The sequence below is a fragment of the Cucumis sativus genome, chromosome 4 (assembly GCF_000004075.3).
Source record: "Cucumis sativus cultivar 9930 chromosome 4, Cucumber_9930_V3, whole genome shotgun sequence".
NCBI lineage: Eukaryota > Viridiplantae > Streptophyta > Magnoliopsida > Cucurbitales > Cucurbitaceae > Cucumis > Cucumis sativus.
In genome coordinates, this window is record NC_026658.2 from 6,218,457 (window position 1) to 6,242,045 (window position 23,589).

General features: G+C 35.7%; 1 protein-coding gene across 4 annotated transcripts; it reads left to right on the forward strand.

Moving 5' to 3' along the window:
• Positions 1-285: 285 nt before the first annotated feature.
• LOC101207714 (sister chromatid cohesion protein SCC2) lies at positions 286-23,510 on the forward strand. 4 transcript variants are annotated; one of them, XM_011655040.2, is made up of 28 exons: positions 286-876; positions 1,826-1,935; positions 2,814-2,956; positions 3,035-3,128; positions 3,236-3,492; positions 9,879-9,986; positions 10,671-10,782; positions 11,560-11,653; positions 11,745-11,931; positions 12,054-12,485; positions 12,584-13,125; positions 13,225-13,435; positions 13,512-13,562; positions 13,655-13,813; positions 13,904-14,071; positions 15,284-15,583; positions 15,693-15,845; positions 17,377-17,546; positions 18,454-18,562; positions 20,284-20,445; positions 20,531-20,635; positions 20,706-20,939; positions 21,208-21,341; positions 21,429-21,719; positions 21,798-22,227; positions 22,510-22,602; positions 22,691-22,816; positions 22,912-23,510. In XM_011655040.2, the coding sequence occupies exons 1-28, from the start codon at positions 617-619 to the stop codon at positions 23,125-23,127; spliced, it is 5,451 nt and encodes a 1,816-aa protein (XP_011653342.1). In that variant the 5' UTR covers positions 286-616; the 3' UTR covers positions 23,128-23,510. The 4 variants fall into 4 exon arrangements, with proteins under 4 accessions (XP_011653342.1, XP_031740790.1, XP_031740791.1 ...); XM_031884930.1 differs by having other exon boundaries at positions 10,671-10,770; XM_031884931.1 differs by lacking the exon at positions 13,512-13,562.
• Positions 23,511-23,589: the final 79 nt, after the last annotated feature.

Here is a 23,589-nt window from a genome sequence, read left to right on the forward strand (position 1 = left end):
TTTGTGATTGAAAATAATTTGTGTGAAAATAAACTAAAAAAGTTATAGGATAATTTGATAGGTAAAAACAAATATTGTTTAAAAGAAAATAAAAAAGAGAGAGAAAAAGAGGTGGATAAAAGTATCCACGTGAGTAGGATTAGTTGAGTAGGTTTGAGTTGGGGTTTGTTTCCAAGAGTAGGTTGAAACTTAGGAGAGAGAAGAAGAAAAAAAAGGGAGAATAAAAAAAAAAAGAAGATTAAAAAAAAAGAAAAAGAATATGGAGTCCACCGAAGGGGGAGGCGAAAGAAGAACACAAATTTCCACTGTTTCCTCACCATCGCCTCCTCCATTTTCTTGGCACTCTGCTTATAATTATCATTATTTTCCAAAAATTAAAATATTTATCTGTCCAAAAAAATTTCCAATTTTTGCTCATAAACACAATTTCCCCGCCATTTGCTTTTGGTTTGGCCTCTCTCTCTCTCCCCTTTCTTCCTCCATCGCTAGGGCTCCATCTTCTTCTCTCCCGCTTTTCCTCTCCTCTGTAAAACTCACCTCCTTCTCAATTCAACCTTGATTTCACTTCCTTCAACCTTTTTACTCTACATGCTCTTCCTCTCCGGCTTTCTTCTCCATGAGTTTGCCGCTCTCTGCTTCTGCTTCTTCCTCTGCCTCTACCTCCTCCAACCGCGGCATCGGCTTGTCTAATACTATACACTCTGAAGTTGCTCCTTGCTTGCCTTTGCCATCACTTCCGGTCTTCTTTGGCGCCTCTGACCCTCACCTTCGCCTCTCCGATCACCCCGACGCTACCTATGCTACCTCCACCTCTGATCTTCTCCCTCACTCTAGGAAGATCGCTGATCTGCTTCTTGCTACTGATGTCTCTTACTTGTGAGTTCCCCAATTTCTTTTTTCTCCATTTCGAACTTCATTTTTCTCCTAATTCTTCACTTCGGTTGACTCTATTTTGGTTGGCTCCTATTGTTTTGTGGATTTGGCGTTGTTACTATTTCTGCCTCCACGGAATTGCTTTCAGGAACTTCATTTTTTTTTTTTGAAATCTCTACTTTTTGACCGTTGATTTAGATTATTCTATCTCGCAGTTGTAGTTCAGCAATGCAACTACTGTTTCGCTTGTGGAGTTTAAATTATCCATTTTTGAAATTGAAATTGGAACTACTTGATTAATGCGAATAGCAGCATTTATAGCATTCATTTTCAAAATTTAACTGCGCATAGAATTATCGGTAGTAGCCGACAAATTTGGATTAATGAAGGTATAGGCGTCGGTTACTGCTTCGATTTTCATAGTATACTAGTTTATGTCATCTTTCAATCGTGGAAGTCTGTAGGCTATTAGGCGTTCCAGCTAACTACTCACCTGAGATTTATCCCTCACTCAACTTAGTTATTGTGAACTGCTGGATCATCATACGTAGTTGATATCTGTCGATTAACTAGAGTTGTATTACTGAATTATGCTGTACATTGTCTCCATATTTGACTTGCTTGTATTCTAGCCTCTATGTGATGTTTTTCGTTCAAGTTTTTGCTAATTATTCTATTCAAGACATTTACTTGTATTCAAATGCTTTTATTTTCTCCATTTAAGTTTGTATGGTCTCTATTGTGTTCTTATTCTCCTATGTTTTCTGGTATCGTGTATTTTTAAGCATTAGTCTCTTTTCATTTTATCATTGAAAAGTATTTTTTTTTTCAAGAGTAGGGAAAAAAAAGCAGTTGATTTCTCTTCCTATTAGCTAAAAAAAGAGAGTTACATGCTATAGATTTCTTTCCATGTTTATATTGATATTATTATTCACTTTGATGCCATCAACAGAAATCTCAGAGAAGATGCTAAGGTTCTTCAAGAAGGGCCTGTGGAGCCTTTTGAACTCTATGAGGAAGTTCTACGCCATGATGGTGACGCCTTCAGTTATACTGCTCCAGGTAAACGAAGTCTTGAAATGTTTTTCTTCCTTATTTAATGGAAATATCAGTGACTTAATTTTTAACTATATATTGTCATATTTTGAAATGTAAGTTGAGTGACACAAACCATCTTATTTTATTTCTCCAATGGTAATGAAAAAGTTTTTTTAATCTCCTATTCTGAGCATATTTGGCGTATATTATTATCACTTTTTGTGGTACATAAATAGCTCTATCAGTCAAGTGTATGCTTGTTTGGAGTTGTGAAGAATTGATACCATGCTTTGTGAAATGTTTATGTTTGATGTGGGACCTAGGAGTTCCAGAATTTCAAAGATAGGTTATCTTCTTTTAATTGTTTTTATTATTGGGCACCATTCTGCTTCTTGCTACTGATCAAGCTCTAAAAATATTCTATATAACTATAGTCTTTTGATGTTTAAATGATTGGAAGGTTTTTCTTCGTTGGGGGTTCTCTCTATCTGGCTCCTAGATCGTCCATAGTATTTATTTGGAATACATTAGCCTTTTAGCCCGTCCAAAAACGGGTTGAGGTGTACAAGGAATTCAAAAGCTTCAAATCAGTTCCCTTTTATTTCTTAAATAATAAAATTACTGTTTGATTGTGCATCATGTTCTGGACCTATCGGTAATTTAAGGGGTGGGAAATTGTAAAAATATAATATTTAGGAAAAAGGGTTATGATTAACCATGAAAATAGGGAAGTAAGAATGAAGATGATTTTAATGCTATGTTATCTAGAAATATGCAATTTGTTCCATTAACTTTTTATTTACTTTTTTTGTTTGATTTTATTTTACTTGGATGACTTTTATTCCTGAAGTCAATCATTTATTTTTGAACTTACTGTCTATTGTGCTGTTCAAGTTTCTCAGGTCCTATTATGGATCATGTCTCCAGCAGTACGGCACCTGATAGGAAAGTTTTTGAGCAAAGACTACCTATTAGAAATCAAGTTGAAGGAGACTCTAGAACAACTCAAAGTCATAAGACTGAACCTGAAACTATGCCTACTAATGTATGCAGACATTAGGGTTTTCAGTCTCTTTATTTTATTACTTGTGTTTTGCTAACCCTGGCAATAAAAAATTTACAGGATACACAAATATCATCTTCTAGAAAAGTAAAAACTAAGAAGAAAGGCCGTGATGAAACTTCTTCTGGTAGAACAGACTCTTCTGAGCTTCAAGGTTGTTTTCCAAACGTTTCTTGAGCTAGTATATGAAATCTGGACTATTTCACCTCACAAGTTTTGCTTTCATTTTTCATGGACTAAATATTACTTTGAATATTGTAGACAACACCCTTGCAAACACTTGCGAGTTCTTGGAGGACTTTTGTGGTAGAGCTGAAATTGTCGACGATGATCGTGATGAATCAGAGTGGCTGGCTCTTCCTCTTACTGATCTTCGAATGCTTGTCAATGAAATAATGTCTATACGTTCGAAGAAACTTCTTCATTTGGTTCCTCTAGATATGCTGACGAGGCTGTTGAAGGTTCTAGATAATCAGATACATAGAGCAGAAGGATTATCTGTTGAAGAATGTGAACATGTGAGTTGCCTTTATTTTAAATGGTTTTGTTATTCATATTCTTAATCGGTTCTTATTCCTGTTTTCTTGAATTGTCTTCATGACGTAAACCATTGATGATCGAGTTCTTGAATCAATAACATTTTCTCTTAGTGAGGCGTGTGTTAATTCTATGTAAAAATTATCTCTTTCTAATGCATTCATTTACTTCAAATCATTGATGCATTGCCTTGAGTACTTCTGTTTTCTGTTTTTCTTTTTTGATTTTTTTATAAAAAAGTTATTTATAGACTCAACAACTTTCGTTGAGAAACAAATGAAAAAAATACAAGGACATACAAAAAAACAAGCCCACAAAAAAAGCCTTCTTAAAAAGGGATTCCAATTAAGTAAGACGTTACCTAGAAAATAATTACAAACAAGCTTCCATACTGAAGCCCAAAGCGACGCATCACACATGAAAGCTCATTAAGGTCCAAACCTCACAACGGTTCCTATTACCTTTTAACACTTTATTGTTCCTCCCCCATCTCAAAACACAACACCCCACCAAACCAGGAAAAGGTCCTTTCTCTCTGAAAGGCGGATGAAGGGGAGGGACTCGTCGATCATTGCATGGATATTTCTTTGGCTAGCAATTCAAACATCAAACAAGCAACTCAACACAAACGTTGCATACTGAGCACCAAAGGGGACGATCTAGATTTTCCTCCGCCTTCTAACAAAGATTTCAGCAGAAAAAACCCATTAATGAGGACAATTTTCTAGCAAGCCTATCTAAAGTGCTCACCCGACCAAGCAAGACTTGCCAAGTTAAGAACTTTATTTTACTTGGAATCTTAATCCACTGCATCACATCAAAGACTGACTCACTAAGAAGTGAGGGATCCAACCACAACCTAAAGAAAGACTTGCAAGGAAAGCAAGCCTTCAGAGTGGTTGGACTCCAGACATGAATATTCCTTCTCCAACCCTAGAAATGGACTCGTCCAGGCCCAACAAAGAAAGAAAAGAGGCAACCTCTATCATTTCCCCTTTGGACAAATGACGGCAAAACCCAAAAGAAAAGGACAGAGTTTTCTGGACTGAACAAAAAAATCAGAGAGGGCGATTTTTGAACAAAGAAAATGATAAAGATGATGAAATGGAAAGCAAAGAGGATTATCCCCCATCCACTATCTTTCCCCAAATACGTAAGCTTACCATTCCCACATTACAACATATCAAATAAGTACGTGTCTTTAACCTCTTTAGCCACCCAATAAAAAGGATGAGAATCATGGTTACTTGCAATGATTCTAGGCCACAAGGATTCAAACACAAGGGAACAACGCCATAGCCACTTGGACAAAACTTTGTTTTGAAGCCTTAATTTACCAATCTCCTACCCTCTTTGGTTAACAATGCATCCAACAACCTCCTAACTAATCAGACGAGAACCCTTTCCAAATAACATCTATCGTAGACTTCTCAAGGCTCGAAAAAACCGAACTTAGAGCTTGAAATAGGGAAATATAATAGAGGAGAATGTTGTTAAGCATCGATCAATCAGAGTTAGCCTACCAACTTTTGCGAAAAAACTTCTCTTCCAAAAAGCTAACCGCTTACAGATCTTCTCAAAAATGGGATCTTGGAAAGACATGGCTCTTGAGTTACCTCCCATCAGAAGCCCTTGGTAGGAGGAAGGAAAAGAGCCAATCTATCAACCAATCACATTCACCTATCTTTGGAGCTTTTCCTGATCACAATTAAGACCCAAGATTTATCATCTTTGGGGAGTTTGTTTGGTTTTTGTCTTTTCTTTTTTGCTCTTAGGGTAATTCTCTTGTGCTTTAAGCATTAGTCTCATTTTCCATCATTAATAAAGAGGTCTGTCTTCGTTTAAAAAAAATTAAGACCCAAGATTTGGCATTCGCTCTTCTTTATTTTAAACCTAGACATGGCCTCGGATACCCACCATATGATTAAGGATCAAGGAGTTCTCATTGCCATAACAAAACAACATCATATCATTAGCAAATTGAAGATGAGAAGACAACCTTCTTCGCACCGATCTTCAAAGGCTGAATAATGTTTCCCTCCATACCCTTAAGATGACTTGACTTAAGACATCCACGATGATTAAGAACAAGAAGGGCGACAAATAGTTGCCACCTTACTTGAATAGGAACTGTTCTGTAGGTTGTACGAGTGTCCTTGAGTTCTATAAAGCCTCATATATAGTTGAGGGCAACACTTCTCTTAAGCGATTAGCAAGGACCTTATTCATAATTTTATAGACACTTAGGGTAATGGGTTTGAACTCCTTCACCCTACTGGTATTCTCCTTTTTTGGGATAAGTCACACTAATCTTTCTATCATAGAACAATTCAAAATACCTATCCGAAAAAACTCTTTAAAGACTTCATCCAAACCAACCTTAATTAGATCCCAATTATCTTGGAAAAGAGTCGTGGAAAAATCGTCTGGGTCCAGGGACTTATTCCTGTCACTGTCAAGGACCACGTTCCAAATTTCCTTTGAAGTAAAAGGGTCCACCGACTCCTCATCATCCCTTGGCAAAATGGGCACTAGTCAATTCCTTGCACGAATGGCTTTACTTGAACAATCGAACTATAAAGATAAGAAAAAGCTGAAAGAACCTCCTCAACCTCCTTATCATTTCTAGTATGCTCCCCGTTCACCAAAACCAAAAGACCAATAAATATGGTTCTTCTTCCTTTATCCACTAGCCACTCTATGGAAAAAGGCAGTGTTGCAGTCTCCTTCCTTGACCCATTTGAGTTTAGCCTTTTGACTGAGTTAATACTCTATTTTGTAATTTCTGTTAATGAAATGACAAGGTAGTGATAAACTGGGGTTCCACACTACAAGCGAGTTGCCTTTCAATCTGTAAAATCAGAACCACCCAAGGAACCTTCAAACAAAGAGAGCTTAAATGCAGTATGGTTGCCTTCTTTGACATTCTTCCTCTTGGTCTTAGTTTGACTACCATAAGGATTGTACTTTTGTATTTTTGGCTCTGCATGTATCACTATTATATGCTGTAAAGGCAGTGTGGTTGCCTTCTTTGACAGGTCTCTTCTTAGTTTTGTTTGGACATGACGAGGACGCTAAGGGGATGTCAACTTAGTTGAGATGTCCGGGTGCGTCTGCTGATCCTAAATTTTCTTTTGCTCATCGTATAAACCTTTAGTTCTATGAGCTTTAGTCTCACTTATTATTAATGGAAATGACTCATTTCCCTTTAAAAATACAAAGAGAGCTTAAAGTTTTCCATTGACCAAAGAGCCTTCTCTTTTCCTTCACCTAGGCCTTAGCTATAGTGAACCAAGCTTATGGAGAAGAGTTAATAAGTTTCCCATTTCCCCCCATTGAAGAAATCCCACAGCACTTGCATGACATCATCGAAGCTTGCGGTATATCTTTCCTTTGAGTTCTTTAAACTTTATCTTCAGCATTGAAAGTAGTCTTGGATGTGATAGTGCTTCGAAAGTACTTTTGGAATAAAAGGGAGCTAGGAGTTGATTGTTTTTTTTTTTTTTTAAATTTAAAAAATTGGTAGTTAGGAAGCAAATTAAGATGACATCCCTGGTTATGGTTTTGCTACTAGTACCAAAAAAGTGCAGTTTTGATCCAGATTCTTCAAATCCTTGTGGAGTTCTCTTGTAATTTTGATGATTATGAACCATCTATATAAAGATTTCTGGATCACTAATGATTATGGTCTGTATCATCATAGAGTGATTGTGTATTTGACTGGAACTTATTTCTTTACCAGAGTTTATTTTGAAGCCTTGATCTTTTGGAGGTTATTTTGTGTGACAAGCCGATTTCCAGCAGACAGTATGCCATGTGAAAGAAGTTGATTAGATGTATAGCAGGAAGTAGTTTGCTGGGTTTTTCAGTTTCAAGAAAACTTGAAGGTTGAAGAAGTGAGTGAGCTTCAGATTCTTAAGGGGCTTTAGTCACATGGGAAAGAAAGGGTTATAATCAACCTAAGTTAGTGATCAATGACTCCGGTTTGAAGTTTTTTGAGTTCATTCATTCCTCTGTATTAAAGCTGGAAAATTCTATGGGATTATAGAAGTCTACGTTGGATTGTTAATCTAATTTGGAAAATGGCTTTTGATCATTGTTTGTCTCCTTCAATCTGCACTTTTTCTCCATTGATATTGACTATTCAGAGAACCTGGTTTTGATTGCTTATTCTCAACTTGTTTGCATCGTTATCAGAATTGTGTTTGGGAAGATCCTAGAGTTTTTTAATTACCGAGCAAGCTTCTTAGCATAATACCTCGATGGGGTCATCAACTCTTAGCCTCCTCGTGGTGTTCCTTCTCCAAGGATCTCGAGTTTGTCTCAATGCGAGTTGATGGATATTTAGTATGATACAGTTTTTTTATTTGTATTTGTATTTTTTTTGTACTTCTTTCCGTTTTGTTTTGCTTGTGGACATTACTCATTTGTTTTGGTTTTTAGCTTGTTTGGATATGATGCCACTATAGGGGTGTCAACTTAGTTGAGATGCTCAGGTGCACCTCCTGATCCATGGTTACATATGCTCATTGTCTAATTCTCTTGTACTATAAGCTTTTGTCTCATTATTATTATATTAATAAAGAGGCCGTCTCCTTTTCAAAAAAAGATGAGCCAAAATATAAGACATAGTCCATGTATCCTCCAAAAATTGGATTCTTCTCATGGGAAGGGCAAATTGTTGTTTTTCCCAATCTCTGTATAATTCAATTTCAATTAATTTTGAAAGGACCTGGATGATAGTATTTATTCACTATTTGTACTGAGAATTGGGGAGCTCTCCAAGACGAAGTAAGATAATTCAAGGCAAAGGTTGGATTCTTCAGGATTGATTTCTGCTAACTTCACTTCACAGTCATTTGGCTGTCATCTCTCCTTTGGATTAGCTTCTCTTTAAAAGTCTGGAAGTTAGATGCCCTCATTGTGTTATTACTTATTTGGGGCTTCAACATGTATTCTTCAAATGCTGGGCTTCAACATGTTCATTTTCCAGCTTGACTCTATTGTGTTGTTTTCAACGTACTCATCATATTTTAATTCTTTCTCATTAGATTTTGAGCATCAGTCTCTTTTCATTTGTTCAATGAAAAGTCACGTTTCCTTTTCTTTTCTTAAAAAAAAAAAAGAACAAAATGAGCGAAGAAAAATGTTATCCAAAGATTTTTCATTCCTAAGGCATAACTTGCAAACTTAGGGAGAGAGTACCCATTGTGTACACTTCGTTTGAAGGACATGGTTGCCTTTTTTATCATTGAAATATTGAGGATATCTGGAAACGCTATTTCAAGGGTGTTTTCTTCTAACCATCTATTCTTCAGAAATTTAACCAACCTCCCATTCTGAAATTTAAACTCCAAGAATCTAAGAAAAAGCCACTGTTTTTGGCAGTATCAGACAGCAGTCTGCCCATGGCTTTACCTTTGGGAGGAAGAGTTGACCAATAAATACTTGAAATCACCTTCATCCAAAGGTCTTCGTTTTTTTCGAGTAAATCTCCAAAGCCATTTGAGTAGAAGGGCATTGTTCTTTTGTTGAAATACTTAAATCCCTAAACCTCCATCTAGAGGAGGAAGAGAAGCTTTCTCCCATTCACAAGGTGTCTACAAGAACCATGGCTACTGTCCCTCTTTCATAAGACGTTCCTTGCTGACTTTTCAGTCTCATTTGTAACTCCCTTGGCGGCTTTTAGGATAGAGAAGTAGCAGACAAGAAGGTTGTTAAACGACCACCCTTAGAGATAGTTAAGCTACTCCATTTATCACTCTTCTTTCTGATCTAAAACAGGTTCTCAAAAATAAAAAAACTGAAAATTACAACCTAAAGGAATGCTGAAGTATGAGAAAGGGGAGGGAAACTTCCCAAAAAGTAGAAATGCCCAAGCAGGAGTAGAGGGAGGGGGAGATGTATAAAATCATTTTCTTGCAAATTGGTGGCAGGCTATCAGTCTTCCTCTTAGCCTTTAGACTCCCACTAAAATCTGGCTAAAACTTCACTCATTGGCATAAATATTGAAGATGAACAGTTGCTGAATGTCCGTGCTTCTTAGATGACACATCTCCTCCCTGTTTCTATCTTTTGGTTCTTCTTATGCAGTTGAAGTTTCCTACAAAAGTTGTACGATAACTGAATTTGGTGCTCTTGTAAAGCAACTGTTGTTTGAATGAAACATGTGTATGGTGGAAGTAATTATTCTCTACTTGTTTTTGGAACTGATGCCACTGCTGTCCTTTTGTTTTTTGTTCTTGTTGTCGTTGTGGCCTGAAAGTTCTTTGGAGTAGAAAATGACTTGCTTCTCTCTGCTTGGTTTCTGCCATTGCATTATGCTTTCCTTATCTTAATTAAATTTCTTTTTCCTATCGTATTTCAGTCAGATTCAGATGCAGTTGCAGCCATCTTTTGTGCTTTGGAGTCCATACATGCATCTCTGGCAATAATGGCTCACGACCAAATGCCAAAGTTGCTTTACAAAGAAGAGGTTTGTCCTTTTAGTTGCTTGAATCTGTCTTATCCTGATTATTCTGTCTGAGTATCAAGTAATTTGCTCACTAACGACCATTTTTATAAAAAAAATTTAAGTGTACAGTTAGGCGTGCTTCACAATTAAGCTACGTCTGGCTCTTCAACGCGTATGGCTTTCTCTTTAAGTTCGATACTCTTTTTTTTCAAAACTAAAGAAAATAAAATTTGAACAAAAAGTTGGTTTAAAGATGTGGACATGGAGGAATATGGAAATAAGATCAAACAAGCGGGGAAAGTATGGAGCTCTATGAGTCTGAATGATAGATGGAAGTGATAGAGATGGGAACTTATTTGGTGATGAGATGTTTTAATTTAGGCATTTGATATGTGATTATGTGTTTGACCTTAAACTTTGTTTGTCTGTAAAAATTAATCCTTTATTTTCACTATCTCAAACTTTATGCTAATTTCTAATTTTATATCTATACATAAATTCCATACAATGAGTGTTTTACTTCATTGGATAGAGCTCTTTTTTATTTTATTTTATTTTTTTGACTTTTTAAATTTGCAATTAAGCTCCCAAAAGGACTATTTTTCTTCAGTGCACTCCATGCTTTTAGAATTGTTGCTGATTGCTGACGATACATGATTCATTGAAGATTGATGACTAACCATTTTTTCCTTCTATCTCTATCAGATCATAGAGAGAATTCTAGAGTTTTCCCGACGCCACATAATGGATATTATGTGTGCTTATGATCCTTCATATCGTGCATTGCATAAAGTCAGTGAAAATGGTGCGTTTGAAGGTTAGTAGTTTAATCTAGATTCTTTTTGTCCCTCAAAAGAATTGGACAGAGAACAGAAGATTGAATTTGGATGGAAAATTTAAGAAGACTGAATTTGGATGGAAAATTTTGGAAGATTGAATTTGGATGGAGAATTGCAAAAGATTTTTCAAGGTGTTTTTTGGATTTGGCTTGTTGGAGTGGAGTTCAATTTGTGGTGTTTCCATAATTCTTTGACCTTATTGTACCATGGACTTTGCACTTATTAGAATATTGATCATGTTCTTTTTCTTTTAATTTTTTAAACACACTATTTTTCAACCCTTGTATCATATGTTTTTTTGGTGGATAGGGATCCCTCAGATTTATGGTCCCTCGATTGTTTTCATGTTTCTTCGTGGGTTTCAATTTCGAAAATCTTTTGTAATTTATACTTTAGGCATGGTATTGCTTTATTGTAGTCCTTTCTTGCATGGGGAGCTCCCCTTTTCTTGGGCTTCTTTTCTTCTATATGCTCGTGTATTCTTTTTTTTTATCCTAAATGAAAGTTAATCATTTTGTTTTAAATAAATGTTTTTAGGGCAATGTTTTGTTGATGTATATCGTTTGAAGTACTGCTGGTGCAACATGTTCTAAGTCTCTATTTCATCAAAAAAAAAAGAAAAAGAAAAAAGAAGTCTCTAATTGTAATGTTATCTTTTGCTTCTGAAATTATAAAAAAAAGCTTGGTTAACTAACTTATAGATGAACTTTGATCAGTTCCTTGTATTTTTATTTTTTATTTTTTGGATTTTTCAGTCATTGAAGACGAAGAAGATGGTGACTATGGTTCATCGACTAAGAAACGTCGTGCTGTTAAGACTACTAAAATTAGGAAGCCTGCACTCAACAAGTGTGCCTATCATATTCTGTCTCTTTATTGAACATAATAACGATTTTAAAGAATTCAAATGAGTAATATATGCATTTTTTTTCTTTGATAGGGTATCTAATGCTGTTAACACTATTCTTCAGAAGATGTGCACCATTCTCGGTTTACTTAAGGATTTGTTGTTAATAGAGAGATTACCAGATAGCTGTATTCTTCAATTAGTGAAAACGAGTTTTTCTACTTTTTTGGTGGACAATATTCAGCTCCTGCAACTTAAGGCAATTGGTTTAATTTGTGGGGTATGGATTTCTGCTTCTCTTCCAAAATAAATGTGTTATTTTGTCTATGTTTTACATAGACCCTAATGCAATTGGTTGCTGCCATTTAAATCTTCTGATGAAAACATTGAAACTTGGCGCAGATATTTTATTCATATACACAACATCGTAACTATTTGATAGATGAATTAGTTCAGATGCTCTTCAAATTGCCATCCACGAAACGAGCTTTAAGAGCATATCATCTACCGGAAGAAGAACAACGTCAAATTCAAATGATTACTGCCCTGTTGATTCAATTAGTACATTATAGTGCAAACCTCCCTGAAGCTTTGAGGCAAGCGTCAGATAGTCATTCCATTTTTGAAGTTTCAGTTGACAGTAGTTGCCCAACCAAATGCCATGAAGCAGCTACAGAGGCATGCTGTCTTTTCTGGACTCGTGTACTTCAGCGGTTTGCTAATGTGAAGACTCAAGATGCATCTGAAGTGAAAGTAATGATGGAAAATATGGTTTTGGATCTACTCACAACATTAAATTTACCTGAATATCCTGCATCAGCTCCTATTTTGGAGGTGGTGATCTTTCCGTACTGAATCTTTAAAATTGAAAAACACCGTGTCTTCATTTTTTTTTATAATTATCATTCCTCCTAAGGCATATCCATTTGCAGGTTCTTTGTGTGTTATTACTTCAAAATGCCGGACTGAAATCTAAAGACATCTCTGCTCGTTCTATGGCCATTGATTTTCTTGGCATGATTGCTGCAAGGTTGAAACGTGATGCAGTCATTTCTGCCACAGACAAGTTTTGGATATTGCAAGAGTTGGGAAATAAAGAGGATGTTGCTGATCAGAGTTACCCTAAAGATGTCTGTTCTATTTGCTTGGATGGCAGGGTGGAAAAGTGTATCCTTGTTTGTCAAGGTTGTCAGAGGTTATTTCATGCAGATTGCATGGGAGGAACTGGAAGGGAAAATGAAATTCCTAACCGGGGCTGGTTCTGTCAAATTTGTCACTGCAGAAAACAACTTCAAGTCTTACAATCATATTGCAAATCCCAATGCAAGAATGATAGTGAGAAGCGGAAAGATTGGTCAGATAAAGGTTCCAATGCTTCGTGGCTTGTTTCAAACATTGAAATTGTTCAGCAGTTGCTTCTGAATTACCTCCAGGAAGTTGGTTCCACAGATGATCTTCATCTATTTGTTCGCTGGTTTGTTTGGTTTTGATGTCCTCATTTTTTTATTTTATTTTTTAATTTCTTGTTGGAGCCTGCCTTGCCATCATTCTGATATTATTGCACATATTGCAGGTTCTATCTCTGCCTTTGGTACAAAGATGATCCAAAATCTGAGCAGAAATTTATTTACTATCTCTCTAGACTGAAATCTATGGCAATAGTGAGGGATGGTGGCAATACTTCCTCTTTATTGACTAGGGATTCAGTTAAGAAAATCACTCTTGCACTAGGACAAAATAATTCTTTCTCTAGAGGTTTTGATAAGATTCTTCACATGCTTCTGGTTAGTAAACTATTTTTCGTTGATTTAACCTATAGATGTGCATGAAACTCTTGAAAACATAATTGTCCTCATTCAGGCAAGTTTAAGGGAAAATTCTCCAGTAATTAGGGCCAAGGCTTTAAGAGCGGTGATACTCTTCCCCTTTCTTTATTTGTTATTATTTTAACATCACATTCTATTTTAAACTGTACTTATGTTTTATCTAATTTAATGAAGCAGGTCAGTATAATTGTTGAAGCTGATCCAGAGGTATTGGGAGACAAACGTGTGCAACTGGCTGTGGAAGGAAGGTTTTGTGATTCTGCGATATCTGTCAGGGAAGCAGCTTTGGAACTTGTTGGCAGACACATTGCCTCACATCCTGATCTTGGTTTTAAGGTCTGTTAATGCATGTTCTCATTCTCATTTTATGCCACGATTTTCTGTCGTTCCTTATTCCTTCTTCCAACAATGTGCTTGATTTTGCAGTATTTTGAAAAGATTTCTGAGAGAGTCAAAGATACTGGAGTTAGTGTGAGGAAACGAGCCATCAAAATCATTCGAGATATGTGCACGTCAAATGCAAATTTCGCAGAATTTACAAGGGCATGCATAGAGATCATTTCTCGAGTTGGTGATGATGAGTCAAGTATTCAGGTAGGTTTAAATTATGCGAATATTGCCCATGACTGCTCTCCTTAAATTTAAGTTCCGTTTGGTGTTCTCATCACCTAGGGGATAGGACGTTAGGTTTTTTTTTTTCTGAAACGGAGACAATCCTCTTTGTTAACAATGAAAAATGAGACTAATGCTCAAAGTACAAGAGAATTATAATAAGAGCAAAATAAGTAAAGACAAACATCCAAACAAACTGCCCAAAGATGATCTTGGCCAATACAAGGAAAAACGACCAAAACAAACAATCGTAAAGAACAAGCTTATCATATTATGGAAGGAAAACCAACATTGCCTCGACTCTCCTGAATAAATATGGATGAAGGATTGTATTCCAGAGGTACTACGAGCAACACACCTTAGAAACCATCCAGATGGTGTTTGGAACTTGGATAGTCTTGTTATTCCAGTATCAACGTTTCCAGACTGGTTCTTTGATTAGAACCGTTATTGAACTAATGAACCATTCCAATTGGGTCTTGGATAAATGGATGATTTTCTGGAAATCTACATCTTCAACATGAATCACCCTTTTTTGAACCATATACAGTAGAAAGAGTCAACAAATTTGCAACTTTTAACTTCCATTTCCGGAAAAAGTGAAGCAACTCACCAGGGAAGTCATTACCAGAGTGAGGGGAGAAGACGTGGCCGCTTAGAGAGTTAGGAGAAGATGTGACCGGAGATGTCGTGGTCGGAGTGAGGGGAGAAGAGGGTGGGTCAGAGGAAAGAGAAGGGAGAGAACTTAGCCTTTCATCTCTATTATTAGTTATTGAGAAATGAGAACAAAAATTGTAGGGATGATGAACTGAACCTCTAATTTCAAGGGAGGGAGTGCATGCCATTTTTTTTCCTATTTTTTGTGACCTTTATGTGTTCTGAATGCTGTTTTGTTGATGTCTTCTTTCTTCATTCAAATTTTATATACATTCTTGTTTGAGCTTGAGGAGCATTCTGGTTCACAAACTCAGGTTTCTTTAATTAATCTGCGTTTCATTAGAGCTTTTATTTGTTATTTAATTTTTAATTTTAAATTTACCTTAAATTATATTCAAGTTTCTAATACGTTGCATCTACTATTGAATTTTGCAACAAAGATTCCTTTTACTGAAGAAGGCAGTGTCTCAAACTGATGTATTTGGAAGCTTCTTTTTTTTGACTGAGCGATTTTGTTTCTTTATATATGTTTCACAGGATCTTGTTTGTAAGACATTCTATGAGTTCTGGTTTGAGGAGCCTTCCAGTTCACAAACACAGTTCTTTGGTGATGATAGCTCAGTTCCATTAGAAATAGCCAAGAAAACTGAGCAAATTGTTGAAATATTGAGGAAAATGCCAAATCATCAACTTCTTGTGACTATTATTAAGAGAAACTTAGCCCTTGATTTTTTCCCACAATCAACCAAGGCTGTTGGTATCAACCCTGTTTCCCTCACATCAGTTCGTAAGCGATGCGAGTTGATGTGTAAGTGCTTACTGGAAAGGATATTGCAGGTAACGCTGTTGCTTCCGCTTTTTTAGTTGCTGATGGTTTTTCTATGTATTTAAATTTATTATTATTATAATTTTAAATCAATAATATGCATAGAAAGTTACCTCTCAGGTGGAGGAGCGAAGTAACATGGACACTGAAGTGCGGGCACTTCCATATGTATTGGTCTTGCACGCCTTTTGTGTTGTGGATCCAATGCTCTGTGCGCCTGCATCCAACCCATCCCAGTTTGTGGTCACTCTCCAACCTTACCTCAAGAGCCAGGTTATCTGCTATTCATTTCGTATCCTTTACTTCTTCTCACAACTAGATATATTATTGGTTTGGGTTAAAATAGCCATCAACAATTTGATTACAAATTCTAATATCTCACAAATGGTCTTACGGACTATCAAAGTTGTTCTTTTTTTTAAAATAATAAAAGTAAAATCATCAGATTAATCTATGACTAGGGAAAGGATCAATGTTCAATAAAAAAGCTAAAAGAATGTTGAGTTTTAATTTGCTAGCATTATAATTTATTTATATTTTGCTAAAATATGTATTTAAATTTTCTTTTTGAATATGAAATTGCAAAAGATGGGAAAAGCGAAGGCATGCACCATGCCAGGGAAGGCATTCAAAATAATAAAGAAAAATTTAACTTTTAAAATGTTTATTGGGTTGTTTTCAAATATGGCAAAATGAACCCATATAAAGAATATAGCAAAATTTCAGAATCTATGAATGATACACTTTGTAGAAAGTCTATAATTGATAGATTCTGAAATTTTGTTATATTTATAAATATTTTCTACAGTTTTGCCATTAATTTTCCATGTTTTTTCATTGTTGCCTCGTTCGTATATGATCAATGTATGTTATAAGTTAATCATTAATTTATATATGTATGTAGTATTATTAGTTTTTTCTTACCTTGTGTCACAACTTTTATATTTTAGACAAAAAGAAAAAATGTAATACTAATATCTTCAGGGAGAAAAATATCGTTCATGTAGATTTCAAATGCAACAGAACAAAATTACTTGATAGCATTATTGACATTTTTAATTAGGACTATAAGAAAACGTCCAAAATTTTCCTTAACATTCTATATTTTTATATTGTAATATTACTAATGTTTTTTATTTTTGGGGCAAGGTAATAATGATAGCGTGAACGCCCACCTGCGGATTTAGCATAGGCTTGGAGCCCCTCTCAACTTTATGTTATTTATAATACATGTATATGAAAAACTGAAATAATACCAATTTTAGAAGTTAGTCCAATGGTCAAATTGTCTTCCAACCTTCTTTAGATCTAGGTTCAAGCCCTGCTACTTACATTTTTTCAGATTATTTTTACTAGTTTGTAAAGTCTCCGTCAATAAAATTTTTGGATCCGCTACGGCAGACGCCTCCTGGAATTTTTTTTTTTTAAAATTTATTATTATTAGTATTATTGTTAAGCCTTGATGTTATACATCTTTAAAAGAACTTAGAATATGAGTCTATTAAAGCAACAACGGAAGTTACAATAGAATATAGATTTCCTGTAATTGATGTCTTGAATAAGGATAAATTATTTTACAAATTAATTTGGATCTACGAAAACATTTCCTTGTCTATTTAATTTAAGGGAGTCTGATTTTTAGGTGGTAGGTGTGACCCTTTTTAATTTACTTTCGCAAATGCCAACATCAGATACTAAGTCCATAAATTTCTCATTCAACAGACATTTTTTTTTATCTTATGTCTTAAATTCAGAAGTGAATTTGGAGATGCCTGCTCCTTAACTTGGGTCATGTTGTTGTTAGGTTGATAATCGAGTGGTTGCCCATTTACTCGAGAGTATCATATTCATAATTGATGCAGTCTTGCCCTTGCTACGAAAATTATCTCCAAATGTTGCTGAAGATCTAGAACAAGACTTGAAACAGATGATTGTTCGGCACTCCTTCTTGACAGTTGTACATGCTTGCATCAAGTACTTATCTTCTTTACTTTTTGTACTTCTCTTTAACATATTTTTGCATAACAAAGTATCGTGATAAGTCTAAAGATTCAATTTGTTAACGTAGCAAGAACCTTTGAAATAAGAAACTAACACCTTCTTTACTAATTTAGATCAACCAAGAGAAGTTAAAATTAGATTACCTCTTAGATCGAATATATCTAGAAGCAAAATTTGGAAATCCTGTTCTAAATTGAATCAGTCCACAATCAAACTTAATCAAGGTTAGATTGAATGACTTGCATACATTCTATCACAAGAATTCTAAAAATTTAAGGGAAAAGTCTCAATAAGAGATTTTAAATTGCATTCATCAAAAGCCTTGGTTTCTTACAAACGAAGGATGAGGACATTATAGCCTTATGTAGATCTTGTCCTATTTAATGAAAATACAAAGAAGTCAAAATAAAACATTAACTAAGTTTTTATTTTCCAACCACAATCTTTAATATTAACCTATTAATGGTAGTTACTCTAACTTGTCAAATTAAAACAAATGAAATTACAATAAAATTGTGATATTAACTAAATCATGAGGTCTTCGAAGTGTTGGATTTATGGAAGCTTAATGTTTACCCCATAGTCCACTTCAACCGAAAAATCATTGACATTCAATACTCAAAATGGTTCTTCGTCTCTTGTATTAGTATGTGGCACATGAAATTGAGGATAAACCGACCCTATCCATGCTTGTACATAAATAATGAATGATTTTTGAATCTTTGATGCCTTAGATCTTGTAATTGATCCTTTTGGAATGAGTGGAACACCATGATTTTCATCAATACACATCTTACCTTGTGCATATTCGACTATCTAGTTTCAGCTTTATTTGCATTCTTATTTTCCCAAGGGACTAATTTTTTTCCCCTAATCACAGGTGTCTTTGCTCTTTGAGTAAGATAGCAGGTAAAGGTGCATGGGTTGTAGAGTATCTTATTCAGATGTTTTTTAAACGCTTGGATTCTCAAGGGGTTGATAACAAACAGGTTAGGTTTTTTGAATTCTAATTTCTGTCATTATATTATTATGTTTCTTTTGAGCAACAAGAGATGCAGTCTAGAAAGAGATTTGGAATCTTGAGTATTGATTATGATTTATGCTTGTGACGTGATTTGTTAGTTTGAATTTAATTAAGCTTTCCTTTAGTAGTTATTAATTGAAATACCTCACAAACCGGACTTATGCTTTAGCCCTTAGGGGATGACACTTTTTTTTTTTTTTTTGTGGAGATAGGATTTGGACATGTGACTTCAAGGTTATAACCCTTGCGAGCCACCAAGATGCTCTACCCCGCAGTAAAGAGAACTGTGAATTAATGAACAAACAAAGATTGAATGCATCCCTATAGCATATCTGTACAAATACTTTCAGTGGATATATGGCTCGCAAAAAGACTCCTAAATCCATCCCAAGCCTTTTCTTCCACCTCTCCTCTCCTCTCCTCTCGTCAACATCTAAATCAAATTGTTGGGAGGCTAGAAAAGGAACCAACCCAGCCTCTTTAAGAAAGTTTGTGAGGGGATGGAGCGAAAAAAGTTTTGAGAATTCAAGAGAAGGTCACGATGAGATAAGCCATTTATTATCACGATAGGTGTCAAGTGGAAGTGCAGTGATGTATACAACTGAGACACTCTAACAGACCAGCAGACTGAGCAAGTGGGTAGAGTGTGCTAGCTATTAGATAATAATTAAATTTACCTTCACCCGTAGCTTAAGCTTTTAGGTCAATCGGTGTTTTAAGATGGTATCAGAGCAGGTGGTCCAAGAGGTCATGTGTTCAAGCCCTTGGAATATTATTTTCTCCCTAATTAATATTGATTTCACATGTTGGGTCTTCTCCACATTTCAAGATCACGAGTGAGGGGAGTGAGATGATATAGTTAAATCTACCTTCATCCATCAGCTTAAGCTTTTGGGTTGATTAGTGGTTTAAGACTATCTACTTTTTTGGGGCTCCAATTATAATAATTGTTGTTTCCAACTATATAACATACAATTAACTACATGATTAATATTTTAAATCTATTTTTGTTAGTGTTTACTATTTCCTACTCATTATTTTTCTCTTTCTTTGTTGTGGTGTTTACTATTCTACCGAGTCTAAAATAGTTGGGACCCCAAACACAAACTATTATAACCTTTATTAAAATAGTTTGCATCCCAAACACAAACTATTATAACCTTTATTAAAATAGTTTGCATCCCAAACACAAACTATTATAACCTTTATTAAAATAGTCTGCATCCCAAACACATAATATTATTAGTTATTACCTACATACTATAATAACCAACTCAATCTTTCAAATTCCCTCCTATAGTTCTTCTCCCGTTGTGTACTTGCTTGTTAAGTGCTAGTGCCCTGCTAGGTCTCTTTAAGTAGCTTGGGATGAACTTCAGGATCTGTCACATTGCAATGGGAGATTGCACGGTTGAGATTGAAGTGTTATTTGTCATTCCTGCATTTCCGTTGATTTTCTGTCACTATTGTGTAGGTCTGCCATGATATTAGTTATTATACATGCATTTATTATGTTATTTAATTAAATTATAGCATAACTGTTCTTTTATTTGTAATACTTTTGGCTCACTATCAGAACACGTTTTCTGAAGCTCGTTGGTACAACGATTTTCTGTGTGTATATAATAGATATTTTTACATACAAGATAATAGTTATATATATAAATTTGGATTATGAAATTGCAGCTAGTAGGACGCTCACTCTTCTGTCTTGGGTTACTTATTCGCTATGGTAGTCCTTTGCTGAGCAATTCCAGCAATAAGAATGTTGATATTACCAAGAGCCTTAGCTTGTTAAAGATGTACCTGCAGACGGAAGATTTGGTTATTAGGGTTAGAGCGCTGCAGGTATCCTCTCACTTGTTATTTTCTTTCGGATTACTTCTGATCTGTTTTCTTATTGAGGCATCCTAATTCTGTATACATTTTGTAGGCTTTGGGATTTGTTCTTATTGCGAGGCCTGAATTTATGCTTGAAGAAGATGTTGGGAAAATTGTAGAGGAATCATTGTCATCTGGTTCTGATGTTCGTCTTAAGGTGAGTGAATAATATCCTTTGGTTGTCCTTCAGTGTTATGGGCATACGATTAAATTATTTTGCTGGGCAGATGCAAGCATTGCAAAATATGTATGATTACCTTCTTGATGCGGAAGGTCAAATGGGAACAGATGAAGCTGGTGATGGAGCTGGCCCTGACACTGTGGAGGGTGGCCAAAGTGTACCTGTTGCTGCTGGTGCCGGAGATACCAACATTTGTGGTGGTATTGTTCAGTTGTATTGGGAAAGGATTCTGGGACAAAGCTTAGATTTAAATGGTCAAGTTCGTCAAACTGCCCTCAAGGTAAAAAGCTCTGGATTATAGTTATGTTTACTAGAAAGCTGCCTGTGACAACCATCTTAACATGGATGGCTGATTTAATGTTCATGTTACTAATAGCCATGTTGAGATACTGAGATGATCTTTGGATCAGTTTATGTTCTATAAGACTGCACGAGGACACAACAATTTTCTCTCTAATGAACGACCATTCGTTTGTTTTACTGCACTGCATCTACTCTTTTATTTGGTTCATTGAGCATTGTATTTTTGCGATGTTTTCAATATACAGATCGTGGAAGTGGTGCTTCGCCAAGGTCTTGTCCATCCGATTACTTGTGTTCCTTATCTTATTGCACTTGAAACAGACCCCTATGAGGCAAATGCAAAGCTGGCTCACCACTTATTGATGAATATGAATGAGAAGTAATCTCCCCCACTACACTCAACTTATTGACTTGTCAGCTTAAGTAGTACCTACACAATATAACTAACTAATGCGTCTCCTTTCAGGTACCCAACATTTTTTGAGAGCCGCCTGGGGGATGGTCTTCAAATGTCATTCATTTTCATTCAAACTATAAGCCGTGGTTCTGACAATGCAAATAAAAAAGTTCAATCCAAGGGCTCTAGCAATTTGAAAAGTAGATCTGATGGAAGTTCATTGACTCAAGCAAGACTTGGAGTTTCTCGAATTTACAAGCTCATACGGGCAAACCGTGTTTCAAGGAACAATTTTATATCTTCCATTGTGCGAAAGTTTGACAGCCCACGGATGAATGACTCTATGATACCTTTCCTTATGTGAGAAATCCATTCATTTTCTCCACTTCGATATGATATTGTGGTTAAAATATCTTTAATTCTTCTGTTCTTTCGCAGGTATTGTGCAGAAATACTTGCATTGTTACCATTTACATTCCCCGATGAGCCCTTATATTTGATTTATGCTATTAATCGAATAATACAAGTAAGAGGAGGAGCACTTCAAGAAGAGATCAAAGCATTGAGTGTTCATTTGTTACAAAGGAATACCCAGAATGTTACATATGAAAATGGAATGATTCAGCTTCCACAACCTGGGTTATTTTCTGATAATATAATTTTATCAGATATGAATGGATCAGCGGAGCTTGATCAGCCTCGTCCTATTTGCAATTTCATGTCGATGGATCTGAATCAGCAAATACCACCAGAGTCAGCTGCCCATCATGAATTGAACAATAATAGTTCTAAATTGGAGGGAAAACTCCACAACATTTCCTCGATGGATTCATTTAGTATCTCAAAAGACGATCTTCAGAAGATTCAGGTGATTTCAAACAGCTGGTCCAATCAAATTACTCTATCCGCTCAAAAGTTGATTGAATTTGTCTGCATTTTGTTTAAAATTAATTGAAATATGCATCTTGGAATAGTACATTTTCATCGTGCATGGAAGAGATTTTGAAATAGTTCAAAGTCTCCCTTAAACATGTCTTCAACCATTCAAAATCAATCTGGTGTTTTGTTTTACTTGCTTTTTTTTTCTCTGGGTATCTTGTTTCATCCTTTTACATCAATTGTTCTCAGTCCGTTTGTCAAACCATTGCAGACCATGAGCCTGGCAGCTATTGCACTGCAGCTTCTTCTGAAGCTAAAGAGACATCTAAAAATCGTGTACAGCCTGAACGATGCTCGATGCCAGGTATATATGCTTTTTAACTGGTATTTAATCTATATGCACAAACTAGACAAAACAATTCAACTGGCTCGTGTTCTTTTTCTGTAATTAGTCTTTCAATCCAAATGAACCACCGAAACCTGGAGAGTTTCTGTCCAAGCAGAATGTTCCTTTCGACATCAGCGAAACATGCACAACTTTGCCAACAACTTATCAAGAATTCATACAAAGTTATCAGGTGCGGTCCAACCCCAAACCCCACATCCCTCTTTTCCTTTTCCATGGTTCACATCTATTCTGTCATCCCTTAATTTGCACTATCGAACCCTGCAGGATTTCAAGAACACGCTTAGGGACGATGCATTCGATTACTCCACTTACACTGCAAACATTAAAAGGAAGCGTCCTACTGTAAGAAAAGGACGGAAATCTACAATGGGTGGCGATGACGATGACAATGACGATGATGAGGATTGGAGCGGAGGCAGGAGATTGAGTAACAGTGGGAGGAAAAGTAACTATAGCATGAGAGGAAGTAGACAACGATGAAGATAGGTGTAAGTAAATTGTAATATGCATAGTTTTAGGCTAACTTGTACATTAATCAAGTGAAATAGAATAGAGAGATAGGGAATAGAATGACAGGGAAGGAAAGAGAAAAAGGGGGGGGGGGGGGGGGGGGGGTAGGTAATCAAATCAATGTGGAAACAGCCAATAGAAAAAGTTGAGAGCCAGTTTTTCTGTAGTTGTTTCCATCATGTAATTTGTTTTATTTTTGGGCAATATAATATTGGTTGCATTCATTTGTTAATGGAAAAGTTCAACCTTCATTACACATTAGATTCCGTAATTTTGTTTAGGAAAATTGCTTTTGAATTCAAATGCTGCATATGATAGCATCTAACAAATAATATGCCTTTTTGGATGTAAAATTTTGGAATGCAATTTCTTTTTTTTTTTTTACTGTTTCTGTATTAGTGATAGCATCATAACCTTTTATTAAGTGATGAA

Coding starts and splice junctions, on each gene's coding strand:
- LOC101207714 (XM_011655040.2), top strand. CDS start 617: ATGAGTTTGCCGCTCTCTGCTTCTGCTTCTTCCTCTGCCTCTACCTCC. Junction 3,493..9,878: donor CTGTTGAAGAATGTGAACAT/GTGAGTTGCCTT, acceptor ATCGTATTTCAG/TCAGATTCAGATGCAGTTGC. Junction 10,783..11,559: donor TGAAAATGGTGCGTTTGAAG/GTTAGTAGTTTA, acceptor TGGATTTTTCAG/TCATTGAAGACGAAGAAGAT.